The 21,694-nt window shown below is 45.4% G+C and overlaps 2 protein-coding genes across 2 annotated transcripts in view; both read right to left on the minus strand.

Annotated features, from left to right (window-relative positions):
• Positions 1–11,092, minus strand: part of MICALL2 (MICAL like 2) — a 19,557-nt gene extending 8,465 nt beyond the window's left edge. The window contains 7 exon segments of the mRNA XM_042437754.1: positions 1–612; positions 1,195–1,319; positions 1,629–1,807; positions 3,245–3,386; positions 5,753–5,801; positions 10,466–10,653; positions 10,957–11,092. The exon segment at positions 1–612 is cut by the window's left edge and continues 4 nt beyond it. Coding sequence (XP_042293688.1) covers positions 1–612; positions 1,195–1,319; positions 1,629–1,807; positions 3,245–3,386; positions 5,753–5,801; positions 10,466–10,608 — 1,250 coding nt within the window. The 5' untranslated portion in view covers positions 10,609–10,653; positions 10,957–11,092.
• LOC121914363 (transmembrane protein 184A-like) overlaps positions 1–21,694 on the minus strand; it is a 308,956-nt gene that overhangs the window by 203,695 nt on the left and 83,567 nt on the right. The gene's annotated exons all lie outside the window — the stretch shown is intronic.

Raw genomic sequence — 21,694 nt, forward strand, 5'->3', positions numbered from 1 at the left:
CTTTTAACGGGTTCTGTTTTATCCACAGTTAGAGGAGAAGGATTTAAAGGAGTGCCTCGACTTTTAACGGGTTCTGTTTTATCCACAGTTAGAGGAGAAGGATTTAAAGGAGTGCCTCGACTTTTAACGGGTTCTGTTTTATCCACAGTTAGAGGAGAGGCCTGGAAAAACTTCTCCCGGGCTTGTTGTGTTTTGGCTGATGACGGTGTCCAATTGGAAGAGAAAGGAGAGGTGGTCGTATTTTCACAGCGACCCAATTTATTCCCTTTATTCATTTCCGACCAACGTGAACCTGGGTTTGCAGCTACTGAGACAGATTTATGATGCTCAAAATTGGAATGTTCCCAAACAGGTGCTTTCGCAGCATCGCTGCTCTGAGGAGCATGGCTTGGTTTTTGAGATTCCTGCTCTGGCTTCTTAGATTCAACCTCTTTCAACCATGGAGTAGATGGGGGACGGGCTGGTTTATTTTCTCCAAGGACGTTCCTTGTGTTGACATGCAAGGAATTCTGGAGATGTGTTGGTTCTTCATGCTGGTTGCAGATGAAAGTCCCTGGATCATTCCCAACTTTGTAGTTTCCGGACTTGAGGGTATTGGAGCACTGTTTGCACCTGAGGCAAAATTGCAGACAAAAGAAATAAAACTTTACACAGAACACACTGACATTGTTGTTGTGCGCCTTCAAGCCGATTTATGGCCACCCTAAGACCAACTTATCATGGGGTTTTCTTGTCAAGATATGTTCAGAGGAGGTTTGCCATTGCTTTCGCCTGAGGCTGAGAATATGTGACTTGCCCAACCTAGTAGGTTTCATGGCTGAGCAGGGAATCGAACCCTGGTCTCCAGAGTCAGAGAGATGAGATCCATAGGATTACCATGAGTCCAGATCAACTCAAGGGTGGTTAACAACCGCAAACAATTCTCTAACTTATGGAATTCTTGGATTCTCCTATGGAAATTTTGATTTCCCAAGCAGTTTGACATCACTTTAACTTCCATGGCTCAATACTATGGACTTCTGGGATCTGTAGTTCGGTGGGGCACCAGAGCACTGTGACAAGGGAAGGCTATACATCTCCCAAAACAACTGATCCCAGAATCCCATAACACTGAGCCAAAGAATTTAAATGGTGCCAAACCACTTTATTTCTGCAGTGTGGCTATGCCCCAGGTCTTTCTCTGGAGGACTATACCTGAAGCAGTTTCGGTGATAAAGTTTCCCATCCATCAGGAGACGCTGGACCAGGTGGACATGGTCTCCACAGATTGCACAGTTGCTGCTTCGCAGGTTTGCGTTTTCGGCTAAGACGCGTCTTTTCTGGGGGGAAACAGCAACAATGTAAGAGTACTGAAAGTAAGAGCCAACCTGCTGCATCTATTAGAAGGGCCACCCAATGAAAGAGCTGGACTAGCTGGACTTCTCTGGTTGGCCATCAACTCTTCTCCATTTGGGGTTTTTCTCCACTGGATTGCTTCCTTTCCTCTAAAGCTCTAAAAATGCGATTGGTATCATTCTTCAGAATGACTGCCATTTTGGGTCAATGGCAATAGGCATCCTCCCACTTCTACATTTAACTTCAACTTGCAAGGCCAAAACCCAACCAAACCAAAAAAGATGACTCCTTACTGCCTCCACCGGAGCGTTTTCCTTCCCTTTCAGGGCCGGGTTTGTCTTCGGCTCAGATGGCACATGAACCAGGGATGGCTTGGGAGGTGATGGAGATACTGGCTCAGGAACAACCTTCTTCCCCGCAGGCTCCTCGCTGGAGATGGAAGGAGAGCGTTTGACCCCAGCCATCCCTCCAACTGTGGAGGAAGGAATGCATACACATTTGCAAGAAGCAACCAAAGAAGTTGACTTTGGGCTGCATCCGCACTGCAGAATCAATGCAGTGTGACAACACTTTAACTGCCATAGTGCATGAATCTTGGGATTTGTAGCTTGTTGTGACACCAGAGCTCTCTGACAGAGAAGGCTAAATATCTCAGAAGACTATAAATGCCAGAATTTCATAGCATTGAGTGTGACTCAGAGGGTTTCCATGCCCAAACATGGATTTGAACGCTAGTCTCCAAAGTCGAATTGCACTCCTTGTTTCATAAATCTTGGTGCCTTTCCCTCCACAAAACCCTCAGCAGCAGTCTACAATGCATGAAAAGTGACATTTACAGCAACATGTTGTAAGGGAAGTCCTAAAACTGAGAGGTCACCATTGACAAGAGTTCAGAGGGCGCATTCTTTGCAAGCTGCGGTTCTGGAAAAAACACATACTCAAGCCATAGTTACAACTGCAACCCAATCCCTCTGGAAGACCCCAGAGGGCATTAAAACCAGGAGGGGTTTGCTGTTGTCTTTTGCTTCAGACTCTTTCTTTCTTTCTTTCTTTCTTTCTTTCTTTCTTTCTTTCATTAAACAATGTGGTGAAACGGTTCCCTTGGGAATCGAAGGAAAGACACCCAAACTGGCAAAGATCCCAACTTTTTTCAGAGGAAATGTTAGCCCATTTGTCTTTGTTTGGGCATTTCTGGAGACAGCTTTCGAGAGACAGGACAAAGAATGCAAGGGCAAAGAGCAGAGAGAAAGTTTCACAAGACTGGATATTCTGCTCTGTGGAGCAACATTTTAAAAGCCAGAGTGGGGAGAACAGCAACAGAGCGGGTTGCATACCAACAGTCCCAGAAACAGCTTAAAACGTTCAACAAGCGATCCAAACTTTGCAGGACAGAGAACATGTGCGAGTGCATGAATCGTCCACTTTGCTCCTGCTGCAAATGCTGGGGTCTCAAATCCCCATTTATATTCCTCATTCTTAGTATAAGAGGACATTATTGCAACAGGCCATATAGTCACCTTGGCAAAGGTGAGCTCAAACATGAAGCAGCACAGATGACTCTAGCATTTGAGGCCCTATGAGATTCCCTATAATCATGGAACAACATCATTTGCTTTTTGTCCTTATGAAAGAATCAAAACAGCCTGGATCAGACAGGATCACATAGTCAGGCAACTTCCAAACTTCCAACACTGTGGACCAGCTGTGGACCATATCAGCCTTTTCTGGGGTGCATTGACATTGTAGAATTAATGCAGTTTGACACCACTTTAACTGCTGTAGCTCCATCCCTGGAATCTTGGGTTTTGTAGTTTTACAAAGACTTTAGCCTTCTCTGCCAAAAAGTGCTGGCTGGTGTGCCACAAAACTACAAAGATTCTTTTACAAAACAAAACAAAACCATACTCACTTGGGGACCTGCCATGGAAATAGTTATAATACTGGGACACGTAAGTAAGGATGCTCAGTCTGTCTGGTACTTTGAGAGCCACCATATCTTCAGCGTCCAGCAAGGCTGGGATCCCCAGCTCTCTCTCCGCTACTTTAAAAGCCTATAGGATGCAGAGGAGATAAGATGACATTGGGTATGTTTTCCTTAAACTAAGATGATAAGATGGCTGGCATGTAAAGCCAAAGCTATGGTTTGAAAAAACGGTGTGTTACAATGTTTGCCTTTTGCATGTCACGTTAAGCCAGGAATCTTGGCTTAATAAGGCTAAATGTGAACAAGGAAGATATGCATTCATTCTTCATTTCATGCAGGTAGGTAAACACACCAAAAAGGGGACCATTTTATATACCATCAAAACCAGAGGTTATGGTTAAATGCACCCCAACAAGCCAAGATTTGTAAGCAAATAACCTGGTTTAAAGCTAGTATATGAATCCTGGCTTTTTTTGGCACATGTAACCACAATCCTAGCTTTAGGTATCACAGGAAGCTAACCCTATTCCTGGTTCATGTACCTACTTGCTCAAAGTTGGAAGCAAACAACCATTTTCATACCCCTTTAGTTAGGGTTGCCATAACCCGGTTGCAACCGGGTTTTTCCCGGTTTTGGCTGCACCTGCCCGGTCACGGCACAGGTGCAGCCAAAAACCGGGAAAAGCCCGGTTGCAGCGGGGTTGCTGGGCAACCCTGGGGCCTCGCTGCCCTCCTCCTCCTCTACCGCGCATGGTCGCACGGAGGAAAAGGAGGGCACCGAGGCCTGAGGCGGAGGAGGCTGCAGGGAGGCGGCACCTCTTGGGCGCAGCCACGCCAACCTCCCCGCCTCCCTGCAGCCTCCTCCCTCCTTCCTGGCCTCCGCGGGGGCCAAGAAGGAGGCGAAGCCCCGTCCATCGCCGGCGGGCTCCTCACCTCCTTCCTGGTCCCTGCGGGGGCCAAGAAGGAAGCGAGGCTGCGGCAATCGCCGCCGGCCTCCCCCCTCCTTCCTGGTCCCGGCGGGGGCCTCCGATCGCGGCAGGGCCCAGGCAGGGAGGGAAAGCCTCCTTCAGTGGAGGCTTTCCCTTGCCGCTTGGCCTCCGCTCCCTGCCGCGATAGTGAGGTAAAATGTAGGACAAAATTTTCAAATGTAGGATACATTGTTGTGTGTCCTACATTTGAAAATTTTGTCCTACATTTTCCCAGTTTGGAGGTCCGGCACTATGGCAACCCTACCTTTAGTAAGCTATACAAGCTTAGAAAGCAAAGTGTTCAGCAGTTGCAGTGCCTTTCTTCTACAGGACTGGAAGAGTTTGAAAAAGTTACTTTTCCAAAACATTTCCCCAGGGATGTTCTTTGAAGAAGGCAAGACGAGAATGCAATCAGGGAAACTTCAGCAGCCAAAGCAAAGGCAATCTCTGCATTCTGCAGGCCATCTTTTTTGCAACGGAAGGAAGGCTGGGCTATTCCACGTTCCAGGCACGCATCCCACACTTGGCTTCCTGGAGTCAGCACAGAGCCGATGGGTGGTCCGAATGCCGTTCCCTTTTGGAAACATCTGCTGCACACTCTCACATCTGCACAGAGAAGCCCTTTCAAAAGCATCCAGGGGATCACACACTCCAAAATCCAGTCAACATGAAGAGCAAACTGGGCAGTGAGATCCAGTTTCCAAAACAAAAAAGAAGAGAACCAGGAATGCAGTGCACCCATATGTTGCAAGGGGCCAAAATCCTACTGCAGATGGTCCAAACGGTCCATCTCCTCCTATGTTGCTGTGTTGCTAATGTTCTTCAAAACCCACCTCACAGGGTTGTTGTGGGGATAAAAGAGTACAGAAAATCTGCAATGAAGGCCTTATGGCAGATTGCTCAGCCTTGATAATTTTGTACCACTGCCATATTCACTGGTACTGTGAATAGGCAATGCTGATATCACTAACACTGGGCAATAGACATGGCTTACCAATAGCATTCCCTCTATTCAAATTGACCATGCTGAAGTTCTCCCAGAACCTGTTTTTCCAGAATCCAGCCTCAGACAGCAAAAGGTTATTTCTGCACTGAGTGCAGTAAGCACACTTTCACAGTCATGTCTCCAAAAAAGGGAACCAATTTTTGATCCAAGCCTTTATTTTATGCGACAGCAGGTCAGGAGAGCTGCAGCCTCCGGTTCGGCTGGAGAGCAAGCATTCACCCAATGGCACCAAACGGCTATCCCATCTATAAAACGGGTGCAGCCAGAGGCAAATGCAAACAAGGGACTTTAAAAAAGCAACCTTCCAGTACAGCTGATCACACAGAATTCTTAAAAAGGATTAAGTCTGTTGCCTTTACAGCCGCTCGCTGTTTATATTTACGGTCTGTTAGTTCCGGTCTAATCTATCCGGGGCCAAAGTGTGTTCAGAGGAAGGGACAGGCAGGGAGACACCCTGGAGGCATACGGCGTCCGATGATATCAGAGCAGGAAGTACAAGCGGCGGAAAAGCTTACTTACCAGTTGGTTGTTTTCATAGACATTTTCTTTGTGAAGAGAGCTGAAGTTTCTGAATGAGAAGAAAAAGAGAAGGGGGTTTGTGCCAATCCAAATGGACCAGGCAACATCACTCATTCGCTAGACTTTCTCACTCCCTCTCTCCACTTTAAATCCATGCCTTTTCAAAGATGAAATTAACACTGCTTTTTTTGCTGATAGCTGCTATCATTAAAATCCCCATAATGCCCCTCTCCTTGGAAAAACTCCCATAATGCCCCTGCTCCTGGATTAACACTTTGGATGTGTCCTTTCAAAGGCACCAGTGCAGCCACTAAACCACAATAAGAAGAAAGGAAACGGAGTTATGCGCATTATATTCTCCAAGAGTCGTCCTAAAATGTTGCATACCAAGATTGTCTAATTAAAACAATAATAATTGTAAGCCGCTCTGAGAGCTTCTAGGGCAGATACACTTCTGCCATGCTAGTTTCGTGGCCACGCACGTCCCATTTTTCATCTGTGAAATGTTGGAGAGTATCCTTGAAAGGATAAGAAGAAAACTCATTTGAGATGTGATGCTGGAGAAGGGTTCTGAGGATACCATGGACAGCCAAACAGCCAAACAAATGGGCGCTAGAACAGATCAAGCCTGAATTCTCCTTGGAATCCAAGTTGGTCAGACTGACGCTGTTGTACTTTGGCCACATCATAAGAAGGCATGAATTTCTGGAAAAGGCAATGATGCTAGGAAAAGTAGAAGGTAATAGAAAGAGAGGAGGACTGCATGCCAGATGGATAGACTATAGTAAGATATGAATTTACAGGACCTAAGCAGAGCAGTGGAGGACAACGGATCTTGCAGATGTCTTATCCATGGGATGGCCATAAGTTGGGACTGACTCAAGGGCCGTTGACGACAACAACAACAACAATCCTCTAAAGCAGTGCTTCTCAACCTTCCTAATGCCATGACACTTTAATACAGTGGTGCCTCGGGTTACGAAATTAATTCGTTCCGCCATTCCTTTCGTAACCCGAAAATTTCGTAACCCGAAACACTTTTCCGTTAGCACTGGAAAGCCTATAGCTGCACTTTGCAGCATTTGAATTTCGCGCCGAAATGAATTTCGTAACCCGAAAAATATTTCGTAACCCGAAACAGTTTTTGCCAATCCAACTTTTTCGTATCCCGGAAATTTCGTAACCCAATCATTTCGTATCCCGAGGCACCACTGTACAGTTCCTCATGTTGTGGTGATCCCAGCCATAAAATTGCAGTGTCTCAGTTCATAAGACTATCGGGAATATGTGTTTTCTGATGGTCTTAGGCGACCTCTGTGAAAGGGAAAGGGATCATGACCCACAGGTTGAAAACCACTGCTCTAAAGGCACCAGATCCTATTTGATCTTGGAAGCTAAGCAGGGTCAGCCCTGGAATTCAAAGATATAGCCATATTAGTCTGTGGAATTGGTACATAGAGAGATCTTGTAGCACCTTTCAGTTAGTCTCAAGGGTGCTACAAGATCTCTTTATGTACAGGGTCAGCCTTGGTTAGGACTTGCACAGGAAACTGCCAATGAATCCTGGGTGCAGTAGGCTATATTTCAGAGGAAGGAACAGGCAAAACTATCTCTGAGTATTCCTTGCCTAAGAAAACCCCATGATGTTCATAGAGTTGCTGTAAGTCGACAGGCAACTTGAAGGCACATACACACCCACATGGTAATGTAATGTAAACAGTAATGTGTCCCATGCTCTGTGACAGTCCATGGAGGGGGCGGAGGGTCCACATTGGAAAGCACTGGACGCAATGAGCTCAGAGGCATTTTCCACTGAGGCTTGAGGGAAGTGTGACTCAGCCGTGAATGAGTAAAGCATTGCTGGGACATGTTTTCTCCAAGACGTCTCCAATGGGCAAGAGGGAGCGCCGCTACCTAGGAGCCAAGAAACCATCCAACCTTTGCTCTGGACTTCCCCAGAACAAGACTTGAAAGCAAATTATCAGCAGCAGATGCATAAAATAAACCTCCCGAAAGTCATTTAGGAGCCTGGTTCTTGCTTTCTTTTTCATTTTCTTATCCTAAGCCTTGCCACCTTTATGACTGGGGATGGCCTTTTACGTCAACAGCAACCTTGTCTGTGCAAACTGAAACCTAACTGGGAAACGCACAGCCCAGCAACACCTGAGAATGCAAAAGTTATGAAAGAGGAACAACAGACAAACCAAGGAAAGCTGCAGCAGGTTGCTTTTGCCTGAGCCTATTGAGAAGGGACATGTTCTGTCCACTTTTCTCCTTCCTGATGACTTCACTGAGTGCAAACTTCTTTTGCACTTTGAACTCAGACTGCTGCCACACCGCAGAGATAAAGCAGTTTAACACCGCTTCTAACTTCCATGGCTTAATGGAAGTCAAAAGGAAAGCTAGAACATACAAGGAGGAAATAACAGCAGCAGCACTGAAAATAATTTATGTATACAGTCGTAGAACTGGAATTGCTCCCAAGGGCCATCTATATATACATCCAAGGGACGTTGTATATCCCTGCTATTCAAGAACATAATACCAAAGCACTACTGAAAGTTGCAAAAGGAAGTGAATGCTGTATTGTTCACTAGTGTCTATAGCTAGAAAAGATTTCCCCCCCACAGGCTTGCAGTGTGTCCCCTAATAACACACTTGCACCATCTCTGAAATGAGGACAGAAACAAAGAACTCCTTCATCGCTCCCTTTGCACACCAGACTTCTCTGTTGTGACGCGATACCTGTTGCGTGCACAATGCATGCATATGTTGAACTGTCTCAGAAGTTCTGTGCAACGGACTTTTCTCGCATGACATAATGTCCCCTTGTCACTTCCTTCCATGTGACCGGTTTTCAATGAAGCAAGCAGCAGGGAGTGGGAAGGATCAACAGCCCAGGAGCCTGAACATTTGCAAACAGTGCGGCTTTCTTCCAGCCCTGCCTTATCATTCCCTTCCGCCTTCGACCGCCAGCATCAGGCCTTTGGCTTAGTGCTGATAAAGGTGGAGAAACTTTGCTGGGGTTGCAGCATTTCTTAACCTCATCATAGCTCAACGGACTCAATCTTCCTTACAAGACTTTGCAGCTAGATACTGAGTGTCAAGGAAAAAGTGTATCTTCTCCCTGAAATGCTACCTTTCTATAAGCAGGGATTTACTTCTTTATTGGAGGGAGGTCCATTCCATCATATCAAGTTGTACAAAAAAAACCCTGTGAACTGACACAGTTGGCCACTTCCAAAGGAATCAGGCCTTTTTTAAATATAAACATTGTGGTTGCATGCCTTCAAGTCCTTTCCGACTTATGGCAACCCTATCATGGGGTTTTCTTGGCAAGATTTGAACCCTGGCTCAGCCATGGAAACCCATGCCTAAGAAAACCCCAGGAAATTCATGGAGTCATCCTAACCTGACAAGCAACTTGAAGGCGCATGCGTGTGCGCGCGCACACACAAACCTACTTGACAACCACATAAAAGAGCTGGGCAAACAAGAACGCTTCCTGGCCAAACAAGACCATTTTCACTTGGAGCCAAAAGGATAACATAGGAGTTTATCTCACGAGGACAACTGGAAGTGTAAATGGGGTTTATCCTGTGAAAATTGTGCATTCACGATTAAGATTTTCACATGACATTGTGATTAAAGTACCATTATTTCAGGAATATCCTGCGAAAATTGTGCAATTGCAATAAAGTTTTTCACACGATGTCACAATCAAAAGAGATTAAAGCACCATTAACCCAGGAATAACCAGGCAATAAACAGCAACAAATCATTCCCGTGAATGATTTGTTGCTGTTTATTGCCTGGTTATTCCTGGGATAATGACTGCTGTGTATGAAAATCTTAATTGCGGTTTAATAGTAATTGCATGATTTTCACGGGATAAATCCCATTTAAACTTTCAATTTTCCTCCTTGTGATAAACTCTATAGTTTTCCTCCAGTACCTGCTATTCAGAGGTATACTGCAACTGAACATGGCAGTGAGAAAGGTCGATTGAATCGGGGGAAAGGCAGTAGGGTATATAGTAGGTGTTCGAACACTTCTTGCTCCAACTTCACCCCTACTATGAAGTCAGGCGATGTGTCAGCCACCACCAATACTGACATACCTGGCAAGGCTGTTGTGAGATAATTTATTTGAGATATATCTGTATGCCTCGCTATATCAAAATCAGAAAATCATAGAGTTGGAAGGGTCCCCAGAGGCCATCAGTTCCAACCCTCTGCTCAGTGCAGGATCTCCAGCTAAAACAACCCCATGTCTGAAGTACCCAGCCTTCAAAGTTATACTGCTCTGGAACATGGAGATTCCCGCTTTACTTCCCACCAGCAGTTCAGTCCTCCAGGAATTAGCCCTAAGTCAGTGTGATATAGAGGTTTGCGTGTTGGGCTATGGCTCTAAGAACCATGGTTTGATTCCCAGCTCGGCCATGAAACCAAGGCTGACCTTGGATGAGTTACATGCTCTCAGCCTCAGGCGAAGGCAATGGCATCCTCTGAACCAGTCTTGTCAAAGAAACTCCATAACAGAGTCACCGAAAGTTGGAAACGACTTGGAAGACACACAACAACAACAACAACAACAACAACAGTGGTCATCACCACAATATCCCACCAGTGTAGTAGCTATCACCACAACTTTTGGTCAACCTCTTCATGCCCAAAGAGTCCCTAAGCACACCCTGTCACACCTGGCACTCACATGAGATCCGGCCTGTGGCGATGAAGGATGGCACAGAAGGCCAAGCCGTCCCGGAAGGAGGTGGTCATGTTGGTGATGCTGACACCTTTGTAGCCTTCACACTGTTGCTTACACCACAGCTGGAGGGCTTTGGTGGCTGACATCTTGTCTTGTCTTGGGAGGGATGGGAAGTCGACCAAAGAGAGGGGCTGGATAACAGCAGGAGACAATGATGGAGGGCAGTGAAGAAAAATGAATTACAGCAGGGAGAGAGAAAGACCCTCATCCCAGGCTCTGGACTCTGGAAAGGGATAGGGGAGGAAGCTGATGGATAACACTAGTGAGAAGATGGAGAGATGTTTGTAGGTAGAGGATCAGGAAGGGGAACCAGAAAGAGAGAGTATGCATGGAAAAATAAGAGCCCCTCACCCAAACCTCTGAGCTGCTGGAAGGAGTTAAGTGAGGAAGCTGATGGATAAGGAGTATATATATGGAGAACCAGAGACCCTCACCTAAGCCTCTGAGCTGCTGGAAAAGGCGGGAGGGAAGAAGCTGTGGGTCTCCCCAAAAGGCTGGCTGGTCCTCGCAGTCCACCGTTGTCCACAGAGTCCAAGTTGTCCTTCTCTTTCCAAGCCTCTTCCCAAGTGATCCAAGTTTCTTCACTCCAAGGAGGAAGACCCAGAAGGCGCAAACTCCATCCGAGCCCCAGGAGGGCGGCTAAGGAGGAGGGGGGCTTTGGGGTCTTCCCATTTCCCTCTCTCTCCGAGGATAGAGCTCCAGGGTCAAGAGGGGCTCGTGGGCAGGAGAGGGAGACCTTCCCCCCAGGAGGCCATCCGGGCCAAGGGGGCCTTCAGATCAACCAGAAAGAGGCGGCCAAAGCTGTGCGCAAAGTTGGAGCCCCTCGGTGCGTAAAGGCGCAAAGGGACCTCTCCAAAGAGGCACCCAGGCTGCCCTCCCCCCGAAGGAAGCCCTCCTCGGCCCCGGCGCCTCTTCCCAGCTTCGGAAGGGATCTGGAGGAAGGAGGAGGAAAACTCCCAGGCGGAGGCAAGGCGAAGCCAATGGCCGGGATCCGGAGCCCAAGCGGGGCGGAGAAAGGGCCGGCCCAGGCAGCCCTCCGCCTCCGATGGAAAGCGGGAAGGATGCCCAGAGCGCTAGTCCGGACGGAGAAGGGCAAAGGCATCTTTTGGAGCACTTGGGGGACCCACTCCGAGAGAGAAGCAGGGACATCATGAGCTCAAGCTAAAGGAGCTTGGAGCATCTTGGAGGCTAACTGAAAGAAAGAAGTGCAAAGGGATCTTGTTGGAGCACCTTTGGGACTCGCTCAACGAGGGAAGGTGGGAGCAGGAGGCTCATGCAAAGAGATCCTGGCTGTAACACCTTGCAGACTAGCTGAAAGAAGGCAGTTGGGAGCATGAGCTCAATCTAAGGGATCTTGGAGCACCTTTGCTCATGCAAAGGGATCTTGGAGCACCTTGGAGACTAGCTGAAAGAAAGGAGTTGGGAACATGAAGCTCATGCTAAGGGATCTTGTGGCACCTTTGCCATTCATTCCAAGCTCAAGCTTTTCTGCATGGTTTACTGCAGACATCCTGCTTCATTGCAACATCGCAAGTCTGTTTTAGTGGCCAAGCATAGAAGCCTCAGAGGATGGCCATGGCAAAAAACCCATTGAAGAAACTTGCCAAGAAAATCCCATGATAGGTTCACCTTGGGGTTGCCATAAGTCAGAAATGAGTTGAGGGCACATAACATCAACAAATAGAGAGATGGATGCTTTTTAAAAGGGGAGCTGATGGTTTGGGCTTATCTGCTTTTCCTTTTTCTTTTTCCCAGTCTGCAAATACTCAGAGATTTTGGAGGCAGCTGCTGTTTACGCTGCCTGTAGTAGGCAGGCACACATTCATACAGTAGGATTGCCTATAGTAAAATCCCCTTCTTTCTCAGCTCAACCATTTCTGCATTGTTTACGGCAGATACACTGCTGCTATTCAACCCTCCTTCGCCATTCTCCCAATGCCAATGCTTTCCAAAGTCCAGTTAGAACGAGGATGAGGAGGAAAATGGAGGTGTAAAAAAAGACTTTGTAAAAAGCAGCTCCTTTGTCAGAGGCTTTGTTCACTGAGGTCAGCCTGTGCAATAAAATCGATCTCGAACCATTTAAAATTTAAAACAATAACATATCAGTTAACCAATAACATATCGGTTAAATCTAAAAGCAAATGCAACCATGTCAGAAGTTTAAAAGATTGTTTGCTTTCCTTTGCTGCAAAAAAGATGCCTCTTGGTGAGCTTGATTTTAATGAAATTCCAGGTGAGCAAAGGGAGGTTATACATCTAATGAATAAATAAATGGACACGGGTGGCAGAAAGAACCATTCAATTATCAAGGTTTTTGGGGATGTGGCCGCTTCAGCTTTTGTTGGCAGCTGAATAACGATTGCGTGTTTGTTTTCAGCTTCCGTATTCATTGGAAATGTTCTCTTGTTTTACAGATAACAACGCTCCCTGTTTCCGCCCCCTCCCCAAAATATAAGCATCTGTTCTTGGCTCAGCTAAGTAAAGCTGTGCTTAAATGTCAGCAGAGGCAATTCAAATCTCAGGTCAAGACCTCCTGAAAGATGAAAAATGTTCAGTACATCTGGTCCAAAACAATTTATGGGGTTTTTGTTAGTTTAAAAATAAATCTCGCTGAAGAGCCCTTGTTACCCAAGCGACTTGTCTTCTCCTTATGTGATCTGTTCAGAACCAGAGGTCTCCGTGAGAAGTTCATTTGGTGCCATGCCTCTTGAGATCCAACCCACAGGGACCATAGTGTGGTGGCACTCACTTTGTGGAACATTTGCACCAAAAAATAGCATTCAGGGCTGTTAATGAGCGTTACAAAAACAAACGAAAACAGGACTGAGCAGGGCTGTGACTCTCCAATGGTTGTTTGAGTGCAGTCCTCAGTGGTGGATCCCATATGCAGCTCAAAGCCATTGAAGAGCCCATTCCATGAGGGTGAGATTTACCAGGTTACCTCATCAATGGCAGGTGAGTCACAGGCGTTTGCTCACTGCTGTCTGACTTACTGGCATCAAGAGACCATGATTCTCATGTGTGAATGAACGATCAAATTGCCCTCAAAAGAATTCCCACATCACATGCTCAGCTTTTAGCAACAATGCACAGATTTGGGTGAGAATCATCAAGCGTGACCCCAATGGACTCATGAGGAATTTACACATGCTGGCAATGGCAAAGCCAAGGAGGTGAAGTATGGCTTTTCCCTTTCTTCGCAGGGCTTCTGCCCATAAATTGAGTGGGAAAGATTAATAATACATACCATGTAATATATTGATGGCAGTTCTATGGGCGCGATATGGATCATATACATTAATATATAACCACTCTTACAAATAATTCACCGCTTTCCTCACAGTCTCATTGGTGGTCACCGGACAATGTATTTACTTTATGATAAGGATTATGGATGGCGTTATAAATGGCGGTGCCGCAACTCTGTTGTGTCCGCAACTTTCCCCCCCTCCTCTCTCGTAACGGTCCCCGTTCACTTGATTATTAATGGCTTCCCGAACAGTAGTGGCGCAAGGGCACAAACAATGCGGCATTAATATTTGATGCCGCATCTACCGCCTCCCCATTCATCATTTATAACAGGCTACAAAAACATGATAAAACATTTATTACGCATTTATAGATCATTTCACGACTAAAGCCAAGTTGTGTTATAAATGCATTATTAATCCTTTTTGCGCCGTTTATAGGGATCTCTTGTAATAAGGGTTTAGCATATGTTGCTCTACAACCAGGATAATAAATAGGACGTCAAACGCTGATGGGAAATATATTACACCAGAGAAACTTTGCTTTTCTCCCTCATTGGCTCAACGCAGCGGAGAGAAAGAGGGCAGGATAGACATCTGTTTGTACTTAGGTTACACTAGGAATTAATTGGCGCGTTGGAGGCCGCTCCGAAGACACAGAGTTGGGAAGGGCCCCAGATGGATTTTTAACAAAAGACTATTCAGTAGTGAAGGAAAGACACTAGCTGGGATCCAAAGAAGTCTGGCCAACAAAATTCTCTGCATCCAACAGCCTTCTAGCAGTTTCTAGTGCCGCCATTTTCTCTGGCAGAGTCATATCACTATTTGCTTCCCACAAATCTGACCCATTGCCAGACTTAGCTTGGAGTATGCAGTTTCCAAGAACCAGTGTGGTGAAGTGGTTTGGAGCACTGGACCAGGATTCGAATCTCGCTTCAGCTATGGAAACCCACTGCGTGATCCTGTCTTCTGCAAGTCACACTCTCTCAGAAAGACAATGACAAACCCCAAAAGATATATTCAAAGGTATAAATAAAGCAGTACCATGCAACCCAATTCAGTACGTTGGGCATCACCAGTCCCTGCTACTTTATATCCCACAAGCCACAGGTTAATGTCAAGGGATTATGGAAACTATAGTCCAAGACATCTGAAAGGTAAAAGGTTCACATATACCCACTCGAGTTAGTTCATTTGGTCTTGTCCAAAGTCTTTGCTACCTGCTGAACTTGTTATTGTGTTATCGGTTGGCTATTTTTATGGGATGTTATTATCCTTTATCATTGCTCTTAATCTCTGTGTAAGTCACCTTATGTAATGTGTAAGCACTGGAAGGGCAGGTTATGAATCTATGTATCCATCCCTGCATACATATGCACACTCTCCAGCATTTCACAGATTGAAACTGGGAAACTTGTAGCCAAGTGACATCAGAGTGTGGTCAATATGCTAAAAAGTATTAATAAGGAAGAACATAAGAGTGTGGCGATGTTGCAGCAGATTGCTTTGGCTTAAGCCAACTGGGAAGTTCCTCTCCTTTGCTGAGTTAGCTGAATGCAGACTACTTTCTGCACTCTGTTTGCAGCAACTGGAGTAAGATGAGAGCAAAAGGGAAAAGTGGGAAGGAGAGAGAGAACCTGGCACATTTTAAAAGCAGCTGAAAAAGTGGGATGGCAGAGGATTAATTGGGAATATCCTTCCAAGGTAATAATAATATAACCTTTATTTATAAATGTGGACCTGTCACTGAGTTTTCTTGGCAAGATTTGTCCAGAGGAAGGCTTCCCCTGAGGATGAAAGAGTGTGACTTGCCTAAGGTCACTCAGTGGGTTTTGATGGCTGAGTGGAGATTCGAACCCTGGTCTCCAGAGTCATGGTCCAATGCTCCAACCACTGCACCATGCTGGCTCTCATAGATAATTAAAGCTACGCATCATTGAGCGTGTTATAGAACCTCTGCCCATAATAAATACACAGCAATAACAAATAGGAAAAGCAATAACACATTCCTGCCTTCCTTCCCGAGAATGCCCATTCTTTGAACTCCTTCTTGGATTCTGAAGCAACCGAAGCTGTAGCAATGAGCTGAAGACGGCAAATTAGCAATAAACAATAATAGGTATTTAGTGGCTCTGTAGCTTGAAATCACCCTGCAAATATTAACCAATTAACCTCTCCTGCCCCAAGGAGGGATGTAAATTAATATTATGAGAGGAAGGCCAGCTGATGTTTTACAATTTCATCCTGCAGAAGCCCCAGGGGTGAAGGAAGGAGCCCATTTAAAGGCTAATTTCAGCATGGACGTCTGTGGTCATGTGGGGCTTGATGGGTAACTAGCCGCTACGAAGGTCTGAAAATGGGAACGGGGATATTACGTAGTGGCCCATACTCTTAGGCACTTTGGGGATTAACAGGCCGACTTCCAGTTTTCCAAGGAAAACCCCCTGTCCTTGCTTAATCCCTTTGGAGAAGGGGAATGAATACCAAAGTCAGGATGGTCTGTGCCATCGTATTTCCAATTTCTATGTACGGTTGCGAAAGTGAAGAAAGCGGATAGGAAGAAAAGAAATTCATCCAAAATATGGTGCTGGAGAAGGGTTTCATAGACATCGTGAAAAAGACAAATCAATGGGTCCTAGAGCAAATCAAGCCAGAACTCTCCCTAGAAGCTGAGATGACTAAATTGAGACTGTCATACTTTGGACACATCTGGAGAAGACACTAGAAAAGAGAATGATGCTTGGCAAAGTAGATGGCTGCAGAAGCAGAAGAAGGCATTGCATGTGCATAGAGTCCAGACCTGAGTTTGCAAGACTTGACAAGGTGTCTTGGAGGTCTCCCATTCACAGCATTGACATAAGTTGAAGCTGACTTGACGGCATTTAGCAAGACAAACCAAACCTGAACTCTTCCTAGAAGCCGACATGATGAAACTGAGGCTGTCATACTTTGGGTGCATCAAGAGAAGACAGGACTCATTAGAAAAGACAATATTGCTCAGTCAGGTGGAACGCAGTAGGAAAAGCAGACAACTGCATTACAGAGTCAATCTGTACGTCCAATCTGAACTTTCCCCTACAAATAACTTTGCCACCCAAAATTGATATCTCTTCTGGGATAGATAGATAGATAGATAGATAGAGACAGTCAGACAGAATTCTGCCACTCTCTGCCCTTTCCATCCTGACTTTTCTGTCTGCTAAGCCATCCAATTTCTTTCCTTCTCCGCTGCGGCTTCTATATACTTGAACCAGAGACCGGGTTTTTTTAAAAAAAAAACCCATTCTAGCAACAATTAAGAATTTCATTATGATACAATAGGACAGTTATGGCTGCGGCGTAATTATTAAGCTATAATTGCTAATTGTCTTATTAGCATTTGACAATTATGCAAATAATGGCAAACAGGCCGTAATAGCAATAAAATGACTTTTTATTTTTACACTAATAAAGAGATTGCAGATTGCGGGAATGGCTGCCTTTTACTCTCTGGAGTTTATTGGGAATTACTCATGATGACCAGCCGCAAATGAAGCTCCAGCGAATGCTGTGAAGGGGGGAAGATGCGGCCCTTCTTGGAAATGGGTTGCTGGGGCTGAACGTTGACTAATGCATTTGGGGGCAGGTCTTTATGGGGCCAAATTATGTGCTGTCTTTGTGACTCTTTCTATGGGGTTGGTGTGTGTATGTGTGTGCATATCCAACACCTCCTGGGATGCTTTTATAGCCCCCAGAGAGATTTCTTTACTAGAAAATATTTTAGAGATCTCTTCTCTAAAAGTGTGCATGCTTCTCTTCTACATAAGATGCACTTCCTTGCTCTTTCTTTTAGCCTCCCCAATGCTTCATGTGTAAACATGCATCTACACTGTAGAAACAAGGCAGTTTGATACCCGCTTTGACCACTGTAGCTCCATCCTATCAAATCCTAGCATTTGTGATTTACAAGGTCTTAAACCTTCTTTGCCAAAGAGTGCTAGTGCTTCACCAAACTTCAAATCCTAGGATTCTGTAGGATGGAGCCATGGCACTTAAAGTGGTGCCAAACTGTATTATTTCTACAGTGTAGATGCATCTTCAGTTTCCATCAGGGCACAAAAAAACCCCACAAACCCAAGCTACTTAGGAGAGCCATAGCAACATTTCTCTGAAACAGTGTTTGGCCAGTCGCTGGTTCAGCCAGGAGTTAAAGCTACCCAAACGCAGAAGTGTGAGATTCATCATCCTTAAACTGCTATGGGAAACGCCGCTGCGATTAGCCTCAGATTTCATTCTGGGCCCACCGTGGCCACTAAAGCCATCCGCTAAAACTTGCAAGGTTGAAAACCAACAGTTTGTTCTCCTTGCTTTCCACGGGGCTGAAGCAATCTCTGCTCGGACTTTTGAAAGCAATTCCAGGAAAGCAACAAATATGGTGTCATGAGGAAGAAGGTATGGCCTTTGGCTGGATTTGGACCCAGAATGCAAGGGTCACCGCTGTAATTGTAAATGAACACAACCTCTAACACCATCTCATCCCACATCCTTGTCTGTTTTTGGAGAGATGCCTGAACACTGTGGTCTCAATGACTTTAAGACATCAGATCCTGCCTGATCTTGGAAGCTAAGTGAGGTCAGCCCTGGTTAGAACTTGGAGGGGATACCACCAGGTTATGTGGTCTATATTTCAGAGAAAGGCAATGGCAAACAACGCCTGAATATTCCTTGCCAAAGATAATCTTGAGAGCTAGTGTAGTGTAATGGTCTGAGCATTGGACTACAACTCTGGAGACCAAGGTTCGATTCTCCACTTGGTCAAAAAACCCTATTTCTTGGGCAAGTCACACACTTTCAGCTCCAGAAAACCTTGTGGCAGGAGTTTTTAATTTTGCCATAAGTCAGAAAAGTCTGGAAGGCACACAACAACAACAACGCCTTTATAACACGTTTCGGTATCCCCCATATTCCTATGGAACCTTTCTATATATGCTAACCTACATTTAGCCACAGCTTGGAAATGTTAATTTTTTTAAAGACTACAAACCCCCAAATCCCCCATCAGCATGTTGACAGGGGCATTCTGGGAAGGGTAGGTTTTTTTTTTAGAAAGAATACCTCCCATTCCCAAGCTCTACTCTGGCTTTAAAAGCTGGCTTTCGCGTCTTCTTGACTGCTGCAACCTGCCACCCCATTCCAAGCAAAACTGCATTTATAAGGCCTGCAAACAGAAAAAGCTGTCAGATTAGTGCAGCTGGGGTGATCCAAAAGGAGAGAACAGGCTGAGCTGCACAGGGATGAAATACAGTAATAAACCAGCAGTGATGACAAGACGAGAGGCTGTCAGCGCTAAAATTACACAAGTACACACATGCACAGAGCCCTAGCCTCTTTACAGCATGTTGGATTTTGCTTTCCAAGTGCAAGAGGTCAAATTTCTCACCTGCCACCTATATCTGCAGCAAAACCTCCGCAGCCATCACTCTCTGCCTTTCCAAGATCTTTCCCTGTCGATAATATCGCATTAAGTCCACTCTCCTTCCCTGCAATCACTGGTGCGAATGTATTAAGATGGGCCACAATTGTGGTTAATACAAAAACCAACAACCCACAAGCTAGTTTTAAGCTGTGCATGTGTGTGCAAACAATAGCTACACATCTTCCAATATTTCACAGATGAAAGCTGGGACACTTCCGGACATCAGCGTGGACAGAATGTCAAAAGTTAATAATGAAGAACATGCACCACAGGGAAAAGATGCAGCAGTTTGCTTTTGCCTGAGCCTCCTGGGAAGAGCACTATTTGTGAGTGCAAACTACTTCTGCATCTTGACATCAGTGTGCAGCAAGTGAAATATGCTGAGGACCAAAGGAGGATGGTGGAAAGAGGCGAAAGAAACCAGGACATTTTAAAATCATCTGGAAAGTGGAACATCTGAGGATTATTCAGGACTCTCCTTGCCAAATCGGGAGAGTTGGAGAATATGCAGCTGGCTCCCACCCAATTCTACCCATGTGAGCATCTGCTTTGTATTTGGCCTGCACCTTAGGCTAGCTAAAGATCACCAGAAGTGGAAGATTTTCTATGGTAACCCCAAAGAAAACTATAACCCCCTTCTCAAAGCGGGATCAAGTTGGCTTTTCCTCTGTTCTTTTGGAGGGGAGCAAAACTCAAACCAATTCACTCCCCAAACTGCTGTTCCTTCCTTCAGACATGCCATCTATCCCAACTGTGTCTTCCTTCCTTCCTGCATGCCAAGCCCCAGTTTTAAACAAGGGATGTTAAATAGAAGCATAAATAAAAGGAGCCCTTGGGCTCAGCATCCATTTCTACCCTGCATCTCTCCACACTCAAGGAAGAGCTCAACCCTGTGATGAAGTATCTAAAGTAGAGGAAAAGAAAGGCTTCCCATTTTTCTTGTCTCCTCAGTGAGTTCTTCAAAGGACCATCAATCCCATTGTCACCGAATATCTCCTGGAGACCTTCCATTAATTGACTCTCCAAACTTTTTTTTTTGTCCTACCAGGCCATCACTTCATCTGTATCTCGCCCTTTGCTACATCTTCTTGCTTCAGGTCCCTCCAGAGCAGACAGGACTTGGTGTGCAACACCATGCCCTCCTGAACATGCCCAGCCCAATAATAACACCTGTGAAAAGGATCTTAGCAGACCACAAGCAAAGTGTGGGTCAACAGAACAATGTGCCACCTGCCCCAAAAAGTCAATACCATTTTAGACTGCATCAGTAAAGGTATAGTCTTCGAAACTGAGGGAAGTAATACCACCACTGTATTCTGCTTTGGCACATCATGGCAGTGGTAGAGAAAATGCTCTGAGTACAGGAGAGCCCATGGACTGTTCGTATTATTGTTCTGTGCCTAAAGTCGTTTCCAATTGGTGCAGCTGCTTAAACTCCTCATTGGAAATGTTATTTTTATTTGAATGGGGCTTTACTCCCAGAGCCTGGGATAATGATGATGGACAGGAGCCTGAGGTTGAAAAGGTAAGGTGAAGAGAGAGGCTGCAAGCCAGAGGTAGCAAATGAGAGAGGCACATGATGTTTTCCAAAGTGCAAATATCATGGGAAACGGAAAGAACACCGTGAGGTTCAACTTTACTAGACAATGATACAGGGCACAGAAAACCAAGTATGGGAACTCTTCATGCACACTGCCAAGTATGTATTTGAACGTATTTTTAAAAGTGTGTTTACTAGAGGATGCCATTAATAGATTAACAGTGTAAGTGTAAGAAGGTGTGCCAATGTATTTCGGGGAGTGGGAACTATGGAGCCCTGGTGGCGCAGTGGTTAAATGCCTGTACTGCAGCCATTCACTCAAAACCACAAGGTTGCGAGTTCAAGACCAGCAAAAGGGCCCAAGCTTGACTCAGGCTTGCATCCTTCCGAGGAGGGAGCTAAAATGAGTACCCAGACTGTTGGGGGCAAATTAGCTTACAGTGGTGCCTCGGGTTACGAAAATAATTCGTTCCGCGGCCGCTTTCGTAACCTGAAAAGCCTTCGTAAGCCGAAAACCCATAGGCGCTAATGGGGAAAAAGCCGCGGCTCTGCCGCGGCTCCATTTAAAATAGCGCCGGAGTTTTTTCGTAACCCGAAAAAACTTTCGTAACCCGAAACAATAAATCCCTATGGGATTTTTTCGTATCCCGAAAAATTCGTAACCTGGGTATTTCGTATCCCGAGGTACCACTGTACTTGCTAATTAGCTTACTTGCTGTTCACCGCTATGATCTTTGGAATAGCGGTATATAAATAAAACAAATTATTATTATTATTATTATTATTATTATGTGGTCCTCCAAATGTGGCTGGACCTTATCTTCCATCAGTCCTAACCAGCATTGTTGGTGGTGAGGAATGATGGGAAGTGCAGTCCAGCAACAACTGATGAGTCACACAACTCTGTTTCCAGAGAAATAAATAAATAA

Source organism: Sceloporus undulatus, chromosome 8 (genome assembly GCF_019175285.1).
Source record: "Sceloporus undulatus isolate JIND9_A2432 ecotype Alabama chromosome 8, SceUnd_v1.1, whole genome shotgun sequence".
Lineage (NCBI taxonomy): Eukaryota > Metazoa > Chordata > Lepidosauria > Squamata > Phrynosomatidae > Sceloporus > Sceloporus undulatus.